Source organism: Neoarius graeffei, chromosome 10 (genome assembly GCF_027579695.1).
Source record: "Neoarius graeffei isolate fNeoGra1 chromosome 10, fNeoGra1.pri, whole genome shotgun sequence".
Classification (NCBI taxonomy): Eukaryota; Metazoa; Chordata; class Actinopteri; order Siluriformes; family Ariidae; genus Neoarius; species Neoarius graeffei.
In genome coordinates this window covers 54,891,785-54,910,847 of record NC_083578.1, presented here as the reverse complement: position 1 = coordinate 54,910,847, position 19,063 = coordinate 54,891,785, and the positions used below count along the sequence as shown (strand labels likewise).

The 19,063-nt window shown below is 40.9% G+C and overlaps 1 protein-coding gene across 2 annotated transcripts in view; it reads right to left on the bottom strand.

The window, feature by feature from the left end:
- Positions 1-9,892: 9,892 nt before the first annotated feature.
- ccser1 (coiled-coil serine-rich protein 1) overlaps positions 9,893-19,063 on the bottom strand; it is a 223,941-nt gene continuing 214,770 nt past the window's right edge. Inside the window, exon 10 of one of the 2 annotated variants that reach the window (XM_060931902.1) lies at positions 9,893-12,550. In XM_060931902.1, coding sequence (XP_060787885.1) covers positions 12,137-12,550 — 414 coding nt within the window. In that variant the 3' untranslated portion in view covers positions 9,893-12,136. The remainder of the gene's footprint in view (positions 12,551-19,063) is intronic. The other variant, XM_060931904.1, reaches the window with a different exon arrangement.

Genomic DNA, 19,063 nt, shown 5'->3' with positions numbered 1-19,063 from the left:
ATAAGGTTCTTATGCTGGAATGCAGTGTTTTCCTTCCTCCAAACATAACGCTTCTCATTTAAACCAAAATTTCCATTTTGGTCTCATCCATCCACAAAACATTTTTCCAATAGCCTTCTGACTTGTCCACATGACCTTTAGTAAACTGCAGATGAGCAGCAATGTTCTTTTTGGAGAGCAGTGGCTTCCTCCTTGCAACCCTGCCATGCACACCATTGTTGTTCAGTGTTCTCCTGATGGTGGACTCATGAACATTAACATTAGCCAATGTGAGAAAGGCCTTCAGTTGCTTAGAAGTTACCCTGGGGTCCTTTGTGACCTCACTGACTATTACATGCCTTGCTCTTGGAGTGATCTGTGTTGGTCGACCACTCCTGGGGAGGGTAACAATGGTCTTGAATTTCCTCCATTTGTACACAATCTGTCTGACTGTGGATTGGTGAAGTCCAAACTCTTTAGAGATGGTTTTGTAACCTTTTCCAGCCTGATGAGCATCAGCAATAATTTTTCTGAGGTCCTCAGAAATCTCCTTTGTTCGTGCCATGATACATTTCCACAAACACGTGTTGTGAAGATCAGACTTTGATAGATCCCTGTTCTTTAAATAAAACAGGGTGCCCACTCACACCTGATTGTCATCCCATTGATTGAAAACACCTGACTCTAATTTCACCTTCAAATTAACTGCTAATCCTAGAGGTTCACATACTTTTGCCACTCACAGATATGTAATATTGGATCATTTTCCTCAATAAATAAATGACCAAGTATAATATTTTGTCTCATTTGTTTAACTGGGTTCTCTTTATTTACTTTTAGGACTTGTGTGAAAATCTGATGATGTTTTAGGTCATATTTATGCAGAAATATAGAAAATTCTAAAGGGTTCACAAACTTTCAAGCACCACTGTATGTTGTCTCAGGGAGTTTTTCCTTGCCAACGTTGCATCTGGCTTGATCATTGGAGATAAATTTATATGACTCCACAGAGTCATATTTATTTATATGACCTGGCGACTTGTCCAGGGTGTACCCCGCCTTTTGCCCGTAGTCAGCTGGGATAGGCTCCAGCTTGCCTGCGACCCTGTAGAACAGGATAAAGCGGCTACAGATAATGAGATGAGATGAGATGAATTATTCCATCCACCCATCCATTATCTCTAGCCGCTTATCGTGTTCTACAGGGTCGCAGGCAAGTTGGAGCCTATCCCAGCTGACTACGGGCGAAAGGCGAGGTACACCCTGGACAAGTCGCCAGGTCATCACAGGGCTGACACATAGACACAGACAACCATTCACACTCACATTCACACCTACAGTCAATTTAGAGTCACCAGTTAACCTAACCTGCATGTCTTTGGACTGTGGGGGAAACTGGAGCACACCCACGTGGACATGGGGAGAACATGCAAACTCCGCACAGAAAGGTCCTCGCCAGCTGCTAGGCTCGAACCCAGGACCTTCTTGTTGTGAGGCGACAGTGCTAACCATTACAACCACCATGCCGCCCCTGAGTGAATTATTATTCAAGTAAAATTATTATTTAACTTTTATTCAAGTCTGTATGTTTTGTATTCTTTCCCCCACTTTCAACAAGCCACCGTTTATTCTGCTTGCCAGTCTTACGAACCAAGTTTTCTGCTTACCAATCTTAACTCCAACACCCACCAGCCTTAGACATCACATTCCTGTATGGCCTGTGTTCATCACAGAAACCCGCTCACAGGAGAATGCTTCTGGATTCTTACCAGAATTTCTGTCACTCAACCTTAGTGGGTGGCATCAGCATTTAGCCCTGGCTGAGTCTGGTTATTCTGTATTGCATAATATGCAAATGTGCATTATTTTACACTGAGGAAGTATGTTTGACTTGAAAAAAATAACAGAGATAGCCGTAATTAAGCACATGGTCAATAAGGGACAATGTGAGAAATACAAATCATGGCTGCTGTAGTATGGTATCTGAATGGTCATAGTAAACATTACATAACATTACATAAACATATACAAACCTTTTTTATACCACAGCGCTATTAAATCCTCAGTTTTATGAGTAGTCAGATAGTGATGATCTATTAATTTTATATTACAGCAGTTCTGACAGGAGTGCTAGCTGTAATTTAAATCACAAGTTTGGACTGTATTAATGCACGTGTTCTAATGCATTATTGTTTTCAAAGTAACTCATTCACAGACTTGTATAGCGGATACTTGTTGATATGGTCTTGCTCTAATCATTGATATAGTGAATCTTCCTGTTATGAGATATTTATCTATCATTTATTGAAGGAGTCTTGAGTGTCAGCACTTTGTAATAGTAAGTAAGTTCAACCATGGGAGTAATCAAACCAGAGGAGTGTGTACTTTCTGGTTTCTGTGCAATTTTTTCTTTCTTTTTTGTCCTATTACCTGCAAGAGACACAAAAAAGAAAGGCTGATGAAGGACTTTTTACAGCTACTATAACAAACGATTACTGAAAACTCGACTTTCTTTCAGATGTTCAACAACATGGTTAAAATGTAATTAAAAATTGCAATCATCTGCGAATTTCTATGGTGTAAGAGGAATAAAAATACTCCATTCAGGGTGGTAAAACTAATTCCACTTTGTGGCAGGTGGGATCATGTGGTGGTGTAGTGGTTAGCACTGTCGCCTCACAGCAAGAAGGTGCTGGGTTCGAGCCCTGTGGCCGGCGAGGGCCTTTCTGTGTGGAGTTTGCATGTTCTCCCTGTGTCCGCGTGGGTTTCCTCTGGGTGCTCCAGTTTCCCCCACAGTCCAAAGACATGCAGGTTAGGTTAACTGGTGACTCTAAATTGACCGTAGGTGTGAATGGTTGTTTGTCTATGTGTCAGCCCTGTGATGACCTGGCGACTTGTCCAGGGTGTACCCCGCCTCTCGACCATAGTTAGCTGGGATAGGCTCCAGCTTGCCTGCAACCCTGTAGAACAGGATAAACGGCGACAGAGGATGGATGGATGGATTGCTGTCCTTACTAACAGCAAGCCCTGAATTGTTTATTTCTTATTTATTCATCTTTGTGTGTTTACTTCTTGGATGGCTAAAGCCTATACACCACTTTCCGATGATTTCTAATTGCTAATTAATATAGAATTATACATTATATGGCCAAATGTTTATAGGCACCTAACCATCAAATCAAATGTGTTTGTTGAACATCCCAGTCCAGAATTAGGTTCCCCCCTTTGCTGTTATAATAACTTCCACTCTTCTGGGAAGGCTTTGACTGTAGGGCTATGAGGATTTGCCCATTCAGCCACAAGCATTAGTGAGGTCAGGCACTGATGTTGGATAAAGCCTGGGGCACAGTCAGTATTCCAGTTCATCCCAAAGGTGTTCAGTGGGGTTGAAGTCAGGACTCTGTGCAGGCCAGTAAAGTTCTTCCACACCAATGTTGGCAAACTATGTCTTCATGGACCTCATTTTGGAAAAGGTTTGGGGCCCTTAGTTCCACTGAAGGGGGATCATAAATGTACAGCATACAGTGGTGCTTGAAAGTTTGTGAACCCTTTAGAATTTTCTATATTTTCTGCATAAATATGACCTAAAACATCATCAGATTTTCACACAAGTCCTAAAAGTAGACAAAGAGAACACTGAACAACAATGGTGTGCATGGTAGGGTTGCAAGGAGAAACCCACTGCTCTCCAAAAAGAACGTTGCTGCTCGTCTGCAGTTTGCTAAAGATCATGTGGTCAAGCCAGAAGGCTATTGGAAAAATGTTTCGTGGACGGATGAGACCAAAATAGAACTTTTTGGTTTAAATGAGAAGCGTTATGTGGGCGGCGCGGTGGTGTAGCGCTGTTGCCTCACAGCAAGAAGGTCCGGGTTTGAGCCCCGTGGCCGGTGAGGGCCTTTCTGTGTGGAGTTTGCATGTTCTCCCCGTGTCCGTGTGGGTTTCCTCCGGGTGCTCCGGTTTCCCCCACAGTCCAAAGACATGCAGGTTAGGTTAACTGGTGACTCTAAATTAACCGTAGGTGTGAGTGTGAATGGTTGTCTATGTGTCAGCCCTGTGATGACCTGGCGACTTGTCCAGGGTGTACCCCGCCTTTCGCCCGTAGTCAGCTGGGATAGGCTCCAGCTTGCCTGCGACCCTGTAGAACAGGATAAAGCGGCTAGAGATAATGAGATTATATTTGGAGAAAGGAAAACACTGCATTCCAGCATAAGAACCTTATCCCATCTGTGAAACATGGTGGTGGTAGTATCATGGTTTGGGTCTGTTTTGCTGCATCTGGGCCAGGACGGCTTGCCATCATTGATGGAACAATGAATTCTGAATTATACCAGCAAATTCTAAAGGAAAATGTCAGGACATCTGTCCATGAACTGAATCTCAAGAGAAGGTGGGTCATGCAGCAAGACAACGACCCTAAGCACACAAGTCGTTCTACCAAAGAATGGTTAAAGAAGAATAAAGTTAATGTTTTGGAATGGCCAAGTCAAAGTCCTGACCTTAATCCAATCGAAATGTTGTGGAAGGACCTGAAGCGAGCAGTTCATGTGAGGAAACCCACCAACATCCCAGAGTTGAAGCTGTTCTGTACGGAGGAATGGGCTAAAATTCCTCCAAGCCGGTGTGCAGGACTGATCAACAGTTACCGGAAATGTTTAGTTGCAGTTATTGCTGCACAAGGGGATCACACCAGATACTGAAAGCAAAGGTTCACATACTTTTGCCACTCACAGATATGTAATATTGGATCATTTTCCTCAATAAATAAATGAGCAAGTATAATATTTTTGTCTCATTTGTTTAACTGGGTTCTCTTTATCTACTTTTAGGACTTGTGTGAAAATGAGATGTTGTTTTAGGTCATATTTATGCAGAAATATAGAAAATTCGAAAGGTTTCACAAACTTTCAAGCACCACTGCACAAATACATTGTAGATAATTGAAAGCTTCCTACTTTGTGGCAACAATATGAGAAAGAACCACATATGGGTGTTATGGTCACATGTCCACATACTTTTGGCCATCTAGTATAACTCCTTTAACACTACTGCATTAACTAAATACATTTTACATGTGGCTAAAAACTGCTCGAGTCTATACAGATGAAAAAGTGACCTGTGTGCTCTGTGGAGTCAATTTTATGCTGAAAGTTCATTCATTCATTCATTCTAGTAACTCCTTCATCCTGGTCAGGGTCTCTTTGGAGCTGGAGTCTGTCCCAGGAACACCGGGTATGAGGAGGGAGTACACCGTGGACGAGACACCAGTGTATCAAAGTTTGTTTATTTACTGATCAGTTAATTATTGAGTGGCAGGAAAACTCCTCCATACAGTTAGACTTGGCACCAGTGATAAATTCTCCTAGCATCCAAACCCCCATGCCTTCATTATCAGTTCTGATTCTGAACCGGCTTGTTTCCCTGCCACTACAGTGATTTCCTCTCTACAGCTCCCTCAAAGCTGCCTCTGGCCTCTTTTTAGTCGGCAAACTCGTTAATAGGATGAATAAGAGAGAAGAGTTGTGAGCCATGAAAGCAGGCTAGTTCAATTTGGGCCAAGGAGGCTGAACATGAACTGCTGAAGGGCAGAAGAATGGATACTGAGAGGGAAAGATGTCGCTCTGAGCCATAAAATCTAATGCAATAAATTACCAGCAATGCAATAAGCGATTTCCAGGAGGCATTATTTAAATAAATAAATAAATAAATAAATAAATAAATAAATCTAACAACCATCTTTCGCAGCACTGGAAACTGACAAAAAGGATCCACTTTAGATAAAATCACGCTCGAATGTGAAATGTTACATTTTTCCGATGGGTTCTTATAATGTTTACTTGCAAGGAAGAGGAGTCAGATTAATAGTTAGCAAACAGCTGCTGGGAAAGCAGAGTAAACACCTATGGACTGTATTTCTACATGTCTACATAGCAGTCTTTAGAAATGGGTTCAGGGATCACTTTTTTATGATGTTTGGCATCGACCTTCTCACATTCTGCCAGGTGTTAATAAAATATTTGCTTAGAAATCAAAAACTCTGATCTCTATGCCACCGCTGATTCTGTGAGGAAGACAAACGGTGATGTGGACCCTAAGCTCAGGTTTCTGTTGGTGCAGAGTTTCATCTGTTTTCCTTGGGTCCATGTGGGCTTCTTCAGAGTTTTCCAGTTTCCTCCCAAAAATACACCAGTACATGGCTTCTCTACTGGTGCATGGGATCCTGTGATGAACTGATAATCCATTCAAGTTGTATTTTTACCTCATGCCCAGTGTTCCTGGGGCCGGCCCTGGATTCATCATGACCCTTACCAGGATAAAGCAGTTAGTGAAGATGATGAACTTTTGCAGTGGATCTGTTAATAATTGAAGACTATTAGTATGAAAGGATTGCAGAATAGCTTAATGCAAACTGCATGTAGAAATTATTTTAGATTTTTTTCTGAAAACATACAACAAACATTGTTGGAAAGTAAATAAGCAGTTAAACAATTTGTAATTGACTTGCTGCAAAAAAAAATCTTATATATTGATTATCATCAAATTTGCCTAATATTTCCAATAATATTATACTACACCAAATATAAATGTATTTAACCCATTTTAAAATGTGCTAATTTCAAACTGGAAAGAGTCTTGTTCTATTATTTGTAAGCATTTATTGAAAGAAAGAAGCATTGTGATTTGCCAATAGATCAAGAGTAAAAACAACTAGAAATAGGTTTAATGATTTTATATTTGGTTTATTTGTAATCTCATAAAAGGTGATATTAGATCAATTTGATGATATTTAACATATTTCCACTTGATGTCATTTCTTGCAGTGAGTCAATGCCGAGTTATTTATTTGCTTTCCTACACTATGTCTATGGATAGATGAGGGATAAAATTAGCTCATGTTTAAAGTCATTAAAATTCTGAAAAGCTGCTTTGCGACAATGTCTATTGTTAAAAGCGCTTATAAAAATAAACTTGACGTGATGTCTTTTTAATCTATTAAAATGAATACATTTTTTAAAAATATGTTAGAAGTCATTTTGAACTAAGAATACCTTAAATGTGCTATACGAGTTTAATAAATTAATTTTAAAAAGTTTGGCATGCTTGAAACTGGAACAGGCAGGCTGCTCTGATTGCTACTTATTTTGTTTGGTTTTGTTAAATCCTTGAGATTTATCTTCGCTCACACATTCTGTGCTCTGTTTAATGAAGGTTATGTTCACCGGTAATGTCTTTCTTCTTTCATAAAGTAGTGTAGTCTAAACCAGTGATGTAATGCTTCATCACCCATTTATGTTATTCTGTCACACACAGACAACTCACTTCTTAAATCATCATCCAATCGCATACAGTGGTGCTTGAAAGTTTGTGCACCCTTTAGAATTTTCTATATTTCTGCATAAATATGACCTAAAACATCATCAGATTTTCACACAAGTCCTAAAAGGAGATAAAGAGAACCCAGTTAAACAAATGAGACAAAAATATTATACTTGGTCATTTATTTATTGAGGAAAATGATCCAATATTGCATATCTGTGAGTGGCAAAAATATGTGAATCTCTAGGATTAGCAGTTAATTTGAAGGTGAAATTAGAGTCAGGTGTTTTCAATCAATGGGATGACAATCAGGTGTGAGTGGGCACCCTGTTTTATTTAAAGAACAGGGATCTATCAAAGTCTGATCTTCACAACACATGTTTGTGGAAGTGTATCATGGCACGAACAAAGGAGATTTCTGAGGACCTCAGAAAAAAAGTGTTGTTGATGCTCATCAGGCTGGAAAAGGTTACCAAACCATCTCTAAAGAGTTTGGACTCCAACAATCCACAGTCAGACAGATTGTGTACAAATGGAGGGAATTCAAGACCATTGTTACCCTCCCCAGGAGTGGTCGACCAACAAAGATCACTCCAAGAGCAAGGGGTGTAATAGTCAGCGAGGTCAAAGGACCCCAGGGTAACTTCTAAGCAACTGAAGGCCTCTCTCACATTGGCTAATGTTAATGTTCATGAGTCCACCATCAGAAGAACACTGAACAACAATGGTGTGCATGGCAAACTTGCAAGGAGAAAGATGGACAAGCCAGAAGGCTATTGGAAAAATGTTTTGTGGACGGATGAGACCAAAATGGAACTTTTTGGTTTAAATGAGAAACATTATATTTGGAGAAAGGAAAACACTGCATTCCAGCAGAAGAACCTTATCCCATCTGTGAAACATGGTGGTGGTAGTATCATGGTCTGGGCATGTTTTGCTGCATCTGGGCCAGGATGGCTTGCCATCATTGATGGAACAATGAATTCTGAATTATACCAGCAAATTCTAAAGGAAAATGTCAGGACATCTGTCCATGAACTGAATCTCAAGAGAAGGTGGGTCATGCAGCAAGACAACGACCCTAAGCACACAAGTCGTTCTACCAAAGAATGGTTAAAGAAGAATAAAGTTAATGTTTTGGAATGGCCAAGTCAAAGTCCTGACCTTAATCCAATCGAAATGTTGTGGAAGGACCTGAAGCGAGCAGTTCATGTGAGGAAACCCACCAACACCCCAGAGTTGAAGCTGTTCTGTATGGAGGAATGGGCTAAAATTCCTGCAAGCCGGTGTGCAGGACTGATCAACAGTTACTGGAAATATTTAGTTGCAGTTATTGCTGCACAAGGGGGTCACACCAGATACTGAAACCAAAGGTTCACATAGTTTTGCCACTCACAGATCTGTAATATTGGATCATTTTCCTCAGTAAATAAATGACCAAGTATAATATTTTTGTCTCATTTGTTTAACTGGGTTCTCTTTATCTACTTTTAGGACTTGTGTGAAAATCTGATGTTTTAGGTCATATTTATGCAGAAATATAGAAAATTCTAAAGGGTTCACAAACTTTCAAGCACCACTGTAGCTACAACACACTCTTGAATGTGAATATATACTCATGTTTGTTCTACAATAAACTGAGAAACATCTCTGAGCAGCTGTGTCTGTGTCAGTGACTGTCTGCTCCCAGATATATCCGTGAGGCAGAATCTTGCAGACCTCTGCCGCCTAAATTCTTAGATCATACTTTGTCAATTCAACCTCCTTTGGTACAGACAGATCAAAACTTAACATAAATGTACATTTCTTCCCCCTTAAGAAATTGCTCATGTACAGTCTGTATTATCAGACAGCACTATTTGATGCAAGCATGTGATGATTGTTGCATGGTGTCCGCAGGATGCTATTAAGGATGATATTAAGCTTCTATTACATTCATCTCCACTGAAGAAGAAAAGAAGCCAAGTTTTAAAACCAAACAAACCTTGGCCTTATAAATATACAAGGATACACAAAAGTGTACAGCCATGAGGAAAAAAACAAAATCTAGCTAAATTCTGAAGCAATCCACAAACAGATGAATCATCCATCCATCTTCTTATCCTTCTGTGGGTCAAGGGTGAGTTTGAGCCAATTCCAGCTGACTTCGGGCAAGAGGATTGGTACACTCTGGACAGGACGCCAATCTATTGTGGGGCTAATACACAGACACAAACAACCATAGACACTCACCATTTACACCTATGGGCAATTTAGAGTAGCCAGTTGATCGAATCCACATCATTGGACTGTGAGAGGAAACCAGAGCACCCAGAGGAAATCCACACAGCCAGGAGGAGAACACGCAAACTCCACACAGATAGGCTCCAGTCAATCAGCAGGTTCAAACCCAGAACCTGCATACTGTGAGGTAACAGCGCTAACCACTGCACCACCATGGCACCAGAGATGAAACAGATTATTTTAAGTATCAGTGAAATGTGCAGTTGGGTTGATTCAATTATTCAAAAATGGTGCAAATGGTGCTCAGAGAAGTTTTTATTTATCCTTAATGATTTTATATATATTATATATATATAAAATCAGCGCAAATCATAACATTATTGTGAAAATCACTTGAGAGAAAAAGTACAGGAACATAGTATATTAAATTCTCAGCTTGATCATGGTTTAAAATCACTTCTTCAAAGTGCTGCTATTAAATGTACCCTGTACATCTTGGAAAATACATCATTTACAGATCATTTTTTTCTTCTCAGCATAACATAATAAATTGAGAGCATCCTTTATGAGGATGCCAGTTTTCAAAGTTCCACGTACAAAATAAGACCTTCGAGTGATATCACAATGCACATAATAAATAAGGCGCAAAATAAATACCTAATCTAGTTGACTTAAAGTGTCAGTCCAGAGGATGTGTTTCATACATACAGTCTTACGAATGATTTTTCCATCAACATTTATCAAGTGCCATTTAGTCTCACTCGTACTCATTAATTAATCACCCGTGCTTTTGCCATCATGGCATTTACCTTGGAAGGTTTTATGCCAATTAACAGCTGAAGGGTAACACAGATAAAAGTCGCTTGCCTCTTCAAACATGCGTTTTGAGTTGGCGTTCCGCCATAACAGTATCACTAAAAGCAACCGTTCAAAGGAAATGCAGTCTCCATTCTTGCAAGGTCATTCTTAAATCACGTAAGAAGCATGTTCCACTTTCACATAGGGATGATATTGAGATCACAGCAAGGTGATGGGAAGAGGATGCTAAATCTCTTTCTCTCTCGGAGCTGTACAAGTAGGGCTGAGAGAGAGAACGCTGCCTCTCCCAGCAGACTGCTCTAAGTGGAGCAGCGGACCTCCGGGAGCAGACCTGCTGGATAGATAGAAGTGAGTTTCTTCAGGGTTTCCTTCCCCTCTGAATGCCCTTCGATGCTCATTGGTCCGAAGTGTCCCAACATCGGACAAAAATACATCCATATATATATATATATATATATATATATATATATATATATATATATATATATATATATATAAAACCAAGCTCCATGAACAGTGTACAGATATTTTTACATTTATCCAAGTCATCACAGAATGTGAATCCATTTTTTAAACAAATATCTTCAGTGTAGCTCTTATGCACCGTTTGTGAAGTGAAGTGTGCTTTATCTACAAACTCCATTTCCAGAAAAGTTGGGACATTTTCCAAAATGCAATTAAAACAAAAAACGTGTGATTTGTTAATTCACGTGAAATGTTCATTTAACTAACAAAAGTACAAAGAAAAGATTTTCAATAGTTTAACTGACCAACTTAATTGCATTTTGGAAATATAAATGAGGTTAGAATGTGATTCCTGCAACACATTCAAAAAAAATATCCCAACTTTTCTGGAAATTGGGTTTGTATTATAAATATGAGGATTGCTGGACTAGGACTTGACTTGTCACATGTAGGGCAAGAAGAGTCGTGTCTGAGAGTCATGTGTGTTGAGCATAAAAAGAACTCACATAGTGTCCATTTATAGACGAGGCAGTGGTGATCACTAGAAGCTGCCACTGCTTCCTATTAGAATACTGTAAGAGCTATTTCTAAGCCACTGTACAAAAAGGCTCGGTTCTGATTTCTGTTTATGCTATGTAAAAAAGTAGCAAAGTAGCATGCAATTAGTAAAGGTTAATGAGTGTTAGAATATTCCCCAGCTAGCAGCAAGAGCTTCAAATCCTTCAGAGACACGAGTTGGCAACATGTGCAGGGCCACATTCGTTGGTGCAAAAAAATGCTGGTGGATAAAGTACAAATGTGTACATTCCATACACACAGATCTCTAACACAATAGATATTAAGCACAGCTGGATTTGATATAAGACACGAGTACTTGTGTTTCAGTTCTACCAAGTCTGGTACGTTCTGATAACGCTCATCGTTATATTTCTTCTTTTCCTTGCAGATCAGTGGAGGTAAGTGAAGATGCTAAGCTTAAATACACACAAATAGACATTATCACTGGTACCACTACCAAACAGATTTGGAAAAAAAAAAACCAAACAGTTACACGTTTGAAAAAATAATGCTGAATGATCTCTGATGTCAGTCTTTCAGCAATGAGCTGAGGGTCGGTGAACTGGCATCAGACCCACTATTACAAGGCCATACTGGCTTTGTCACACAGCTGTATAATGAAGTCAAGCAGGGTCAACAGCGGATTGATGGTATTTTTAAGATAGCTGCAGAAGCTAGATTGGGGCTCCGTCCAAACTGTGCAGAGGTCAAACAGCTGCTGAGGCAGAGGGATTGATGATTAGTGCAGAAGTCTAATTTAAAAAGTGTGTGTGTGTTTTCAAGCATCCTGCTGGCCGAGTGCCTGCAGCTCGGTAGTGTAGAGTGAATGCTGGAGGAAGACGTTCTTGCGGCTGTACATATGCAGAGAGAGCGGCCCGCGTGGTGGCTGGCCCAGACGCCCACTGAATGAAGAGTGTGGCCTTGTTATGGCGACTCTCTCACCGTCTGAGGAGAGGCTGCAAGAGCTGCCGCTCACCACGGCACGAGGAATCTGAGAGGGACCCAGATGCTCTAGCTTTCGCGGTGTAGTTGCCTCAGAAGATGACGAGTATGTTTGTTCAGATCTCCTCTGGACTGAAGCAAGATCTCGAGTACCATGGCGCTCTTCTCCCCAACTGGACAGTCGGGCTGTCCTTCGCTCCCTGGGAAGACTGCTGCTGCTATTGCTTATGGCTCGACTTGGATGGACAGCCTGTTGACAGAAAAGGGGAGGGGGGGGGGGGGGGGGGGGGTGTCAGGAAAAATTATTATTTCGACCAAGAGTACATTGGACAATATATTCCCTGTTGTACCAGCATCTAAAAAGCAAAGCCTCTACAATAAACTACAATGATATTACGTTTTGCTGGTAGATGCTAATTTAAGGACAAAGGAAGCTGATGCTTCCTAACTAAAGCCTAGGTCACAACCGGACGTACGATTTTTTGGCCGTGCGATTTTTGGCGTTTCCCAAATCGCTGCGGTTTTTTTGTTCATGGAGAAAGACGCGCGTTGGCCGTAAGTTTGTCTTGCAACCTGAAAAAAACGTAAGTGCCCGTAGAGTTTGTTTGACATGACAAAGAACCTCTGCGGCCGGTCTGCGGCCAGACTACGGCTCGAAAATCAGCACGTCACACGCACGCCCTCCGTGCATTTCTTGCGTTTTTTGCACGTAGACCGGCCGTAGGAGCACGTACGGCCGGTTGTGACCGAGGCTTAATGTGAAAAGGGTGTTAAAAGTTAGGCTCATGGTTTGATTTGAATGAATGGCCCACTGAAACAGGAAAAAAAAAGAACAAACTGAGACTTTGACCAAGAGCAAATTAGACCACTTAATTCAACAGCATCTTGATCAAACTTGCTCAAACTCCTGGAACTTCTTTAATTGCTTTCTGACAAACCGGAGCCTCTTTGTGGAAGAGCTAGACAGACAGTGTGTATACCAGGGATTGTACCACAACAAAAAAAAGTCACCGCAGAGAAGGAGCCACCTGTTCACCTTTTCCCAAAAAGCCTCACCTCACTTCCACACAGCATATTACTGAGGATGCTAACGAGTATAGTACCTAAAAATGAAGCCATTATCTAAAGGCTGCAATTTTTTTTGACTAAATACAACTCAGGCTGTAATCCCAGCTGAATTTACAGGTAAAACGCAATGAAAAACTACAATGAGTGTAAATTTGACTGTTCTCCTGGGTTGAGGGAGAGATTTGAATAAACGTGATCTTGCTTAACGAATATCAAAAAGTTGTGAAGTGGAACTGAAGGCAGACAAGGGCAAAAATGAAAAGAAAGTACATTTCTACAGTTTGGTAGAAACCGTATAACTTTTCTGCACTCAAGAAAAGACGACACAGATGCCAGGACTTAAAGTTTTGTAAAATATCAGAAGGAAAGGCAGAGATCAACAGAGGTGTGGATGTGGATTCAGTTTCCAGTTTCAACTCCTTCTCAAGTGCATGCCTCCCACCAGGATTCAGTCTTTCAAAAGCAGCGACATAAAAGCATCTGAGATAGTGACAGAACAGTTTGGTGCTTTGGAAGTCAGCCAGAAACCTGCACGCACGCGCCCCCCCCCACTACACCTGCAGAGTCATGATGTTGAAAACAGAAGACTGGAGTAAATCACAGTGATTTAACAGCCTAATCCATTTGTGTCTTTATTATCTGTAATAAAACCAATCTGGTGATAACTGTATGCTTCTGCTAAAAGCCCCTCAGGCTGATTATATACACCCACTGGACAGAGTGAATGAACTGGCAGAAGTGCCATAGTTGTTCACCACACTATAAAAAAAAAAGTATATACATATATGTATGCTTATAAAATGCAGCAGTTGACCCACAGCACTTACAACAACAAATTAAACACAATAAATTGCTTCCTGGTGAATGAGTGAGTAACAACCTCTGTTGTAAACTGGGCTTCATGCATGATCGATAACTGTACTGTGGATATCAAGCCTTCAGGTTATTCCCTAAATATTATACAAGAAGCAATATACAAGTTAGCACTGTCGCCTCACAGTAAGAAGGTTCTGGGTTCGAGCCCAGCAGCCGGCAAGGGCCTTTCTGTGTGCAGTTTGCATGTTCTCCCCGTGTCTGCGTGGGTTTCCCCCACAGTCCAAAGACATGCAGTTCGGTTAACATAGGGCGGCCTTGGGCTGACGTGCCCTTGAGCAAGGTACCGAACCCCTAACTGCTCCTTGGGCGCTGTAGTATGGCTGCCCACTGCTCTGGGTCTGTGTGCACACGTGTGTTCACTGCTTCAGATGGGTTAAATGCAGAGGATGAATCTCACTGTGCTTGAAGTGTGCACGTGACAAATAAAGGCTTCTTCTTAAACAAAGAAAGCCTTGATTTATCACATGTACATTACAGTGAAATTCACATATCAGAGCGCAGGGCCAGTTACCATTCAGCGTCCTCGGAGGTTAACATTGTTGCTCAGGGGTTCCAGCAGTGGGAGCTTGGTGGTACTAGGGTTTGAAACCTCATCCTTCTGAGCAGCAAGTCTGAGGTTATCCACTGAGCCACCACTGCCCCTAATAACATTCCAAGTCAGAGAAGTGATCTCAAATCGATAAAAGCATCAAAAGCCCTCCCACTGTCAAGTTTAGTCGACGACACTTCTAACACAGTGTGTGCTATTTCCCAGGCCTCCTGAATAAAGTAGTGCTTTAAATGATGTATACTCTTTCATCAGTGTTTTCACTGAGACAAGTAGGAAATAAAGCCATTAGCTCCCGTTTGGAGCACAGTAGCCACCTATCTTTTATCACTGTCTCCCAAATGTCAGAGGCAGAGTAGACGTGTGCTTGGGCAGCGTAGAGGGAAAAGACATAGTCTGCCTGTGCCTGCTGCAGGGCTAGACATCTAACGCTGTGAAGCGGCTGCATCTTCAGATGACAGAAGAGCTGACAGAGAGAAGGAGAGAGTATGAAAAACTCCCACAGGCTACATTGTGCACTCAAAGACCTTACAATCCTATGCTCAGGCCAAAGGCCGCTTTTTAACCTGCCACTGCACACATGGACAAATAGACTGTGTCTGCCACAGGGACAAGGAGTTCGTATCGGGTAGAAATCAAGACTTCAGATGATTTATGATCATCTCCGCTTTAAACTAGTGTCAACAACTGGTCCTTTTATTTAACACGCACGTTTATCTGACTATCCTTGTGAGGATCTTCGGCGGACATACAGCACTTATTAAGTCAGCTAATTAATACTATGTTTACATCGAAATCAAACACTAACCTCAAGCTCAGTAACCAAAATGAAACCAGAAATAACTCGGTCACATTCTATCTGAGACTTTTGTCATGTCCAGTATTTGAAATATATGGCACGTGTGCCAAATGAAAAAAAAAAAACAACCAAGCAAACAACGTACTACAAAAGCAGTGATTTTTGATAAAAGAACATCATCGAAGACTTGGGCAAGAGTGGAGGAGCTACTACGGGTTGACAGGCAGCAGGCCAGAAGGAAAGCGATGAATAGTAAAGACTTAAAGTGTTTGTTGGAACAGTGGTTTCCAAGGCAAGCGTGCCTCAAGGCTGATCTCGTGACATGAGGCAAACTATGATGATCACAAGATTAAAACTGTCAGATATTGCTTTTCTGCTCACCACAGTTATAAAGAGTAGTTGTTTGCAAAATCGTAGCCTTTTTGTCAGCTTGAACTCGTCTCCTCCGACTGCTCTCACCAGCAAGGCATTCTGCCTGCAGAACTGCCACTCACTGGATGTTTTTTTGTTTTTCACACCATTCTGTGTGAATTCTATAAACTGGTGTGGATAAACGTCCCAGGAGAATCTAAAATTTCAGTTTCTAAAAATACTCAAAATGGCATGTCTGGCAAAAACAACCACACCACAGATCACATTTTTTTCCCCCATTCGGATGCTTGATGTCAATATGTACTTACCAACAGTCTGATCACATAGTTCATTTGTCCATATTCAACAATGGTCAGCTATTCCGGGAACAATGAGAGTGAATAGGGAATACATTTCATATACGTCCTGATTCATCCAAGCCATCACAATGCATCTCACACACACATTCACACAGCCACACCTAGGTACAATTTGTGAGGTGGTAGGAAACCAGAAGAAACACACATGAACACACCACAAAAACAAACAAACAAACAAACAAACAAACAAACAAACAAACAAACAAACAAACAAACAAACAAAAGACTTTAACTCAAGGACAGGATTGAAGCAGGGATGCTGGAGCTGGAAAGCTGCAACACTATCTGCTCCAAAAGCAGACCAGCTAGAAGAACAGCTGCTCTTCTAATTTTTACTTGCAGATCTCACTAATGCATGAGCAACACAGTCACTGAATGTGTGTATGACGCCACAATTTCCAACACTATTCACTGTTACTCCCTTCCATCTAAATGCAGAGTTACAGTGGTGCTTGAAAGTTTGTGAACCCTTTAGAATTTTCTATATTTCTGCATAAATATGACCTAAAACATCATCAGATTTTCACACAAGTCCTAAAAGTAGATAAAGAGAACCCAGTTAAACAAATGAGACAAAAATATTATACTTGGTCATTTATTTATTGAGGAAAATGATCCAATATTATAGATCTGTGAGTGGCAAAAGTATGTGAACCTCTAGGATTAGCAGTTAATTTGAAGGTGCAATTAGAGTCAGGTGTTTTCAATCAATGGGATGACAATCAGGTGTGAGTGGGCACCCTGTTTTATTTAAAGAACAGGGATCTATCAAAGTCTGATCTTCACAACACATGTTTGTGGAAGTGTATCATGGCACGAACAAAGGAGATTTCTGAGGACCTCAGAAAAAAGCGTTGTTGATGCTCATCAGGCTGGAAAAGGTTACCAAACCATCTCTAAAGAGTTTGGACTCCACCAATCCACAGTCAGACAGATTGTGTACAAATGGAGGAAATTCAAGACCATTGTTACCCTCCCCAGGAGTGGTCGACCAACAAAGATCACTCCAAAAGCAAGGTGTGTAATAGTTGGCGAGGTCACAAAGGACCCCAGGGTAACTTCTAAGCAACTGAAGGCCTCTCTCACATTGGCTAATGTTCATGAGTCCACCATCAGAAGAACACTGAACAACAATGGTGTGCATGGCAGGGTTGCAAGGAGGAAGCCACTGCTCTCCAAAAAGAACATTGTTGCTCGTCTGCAGTTTGCAGAAGAACACTGTGGAATCATGTGGACAAGCCAGAAGGCTATTGGAAAAATGTTTTGTGGATGGATGAGAACAAAATAGAACTTTTTGGTTTAAATGAGAAGCATTATGTTTGGAGGAAGGAAAACACTGCATTCCAACATAAGAACCTTATCCCATCTGTGAAACATGGTGGTGGTAGTGTCATGGTTTGAGCCTGTTTTGCTGCATCTGAGCCAGGACGGCTTGCCATCACTGATGGAACAATGAATTCTGAATTATACCAGCGAATTCTAAAGGAAAATGTCAGGACATCTGTCCATGAACTGAATCTCAAGAGAAGGTGGGTCATGCAGCAAGACAACGACCCTAAGCACACAAGTCATTCTACAAAGAATAGTTAAAGAAGAATAAAGTTAATGTTTTGGAATGGCCAAGTCAAAGTCCTGACCTTAATCCAATCGAAATGTTGTGGAAGGACCTGAAGCGAGCAGTTCATGTGAGGAAACCCACCAACATCCCAGAGTTGAAGCTGTTCTGTACGGAGGAATGGGCTAAAATTCCTCCAAGCCAGTGTGCAGGACTGATCAACAGTTACCGGAAACGTTTAGTTGCAGTTATTGCTGCACAAGGGGGTCACACCAGATACTGAAACCAAAGGTTCACATACATTTGCCACTCACAGATATGTAATATGGAATCATTTTCCTCAGTAAATAAATGACCAAGTATAATATTTTTGTCTTATTTGTTTAACTGGGTTCTCTTTATCTCCTTTTAGGACTTGTGTGAAAATCTGATGATGTTTTAGGTCATATTTATTCAGAAATATAGAAAATTCTAAAGGGTTCACAAACTTTCAAGCACCACTGTAGTTACTACTCCACTGAAATATTAGCCAGTTCAACAGTCTTGCTGTCTGACGCTCCTGTTATCCACATCCCAGTAATAAACCCTCTTTCAAAGCCCTTTAAATCATTTCCTCATGCAACCTTAATCCAAAATAAAGATCTGCGTTTGTGTGTTGTTGACAGTCTGATTTTCTGATACCACCTTGGTAACAGCCTGTTAGTTTTGTGTCCTTTGAAATTAGGCCTCTGCTTTGTGCAATTTTAAATTATGACAACTGAAAGCAATATAAATCTTATGTTTTATTTTAAAAGGACATGCAGCAATAGCTCAAACCAGCCTAACCTTTTCATTGAGGCCCTGCATAAATAGTCGCCTTTATTAGTCATGCCTAGAATTATATTTCTCATTTCAACGCCAGGGTCACTGCAGGTCTCCAACAATGCAATTTTCACTCTTTCTGGAGCACCTAAATGTCTCCCACCAGGTATCTGAGCCAGTCATTTATCAGAAGTGATGGCTTTTTTTTTTCGTTCACAGCAGTGGTGAATGTTCATGAAACTTCTGTTACAGTCAGTGGTGCATCTGAAAATGAACCACGTTCCGACACATTATGATACCGAAGAGTACAAAGAGATGCGAGGGTGGAAAACAAGCTAAATGACAGACAGATCAAAGATGTCTGAGGGTAAAATCTGAGAGGAACA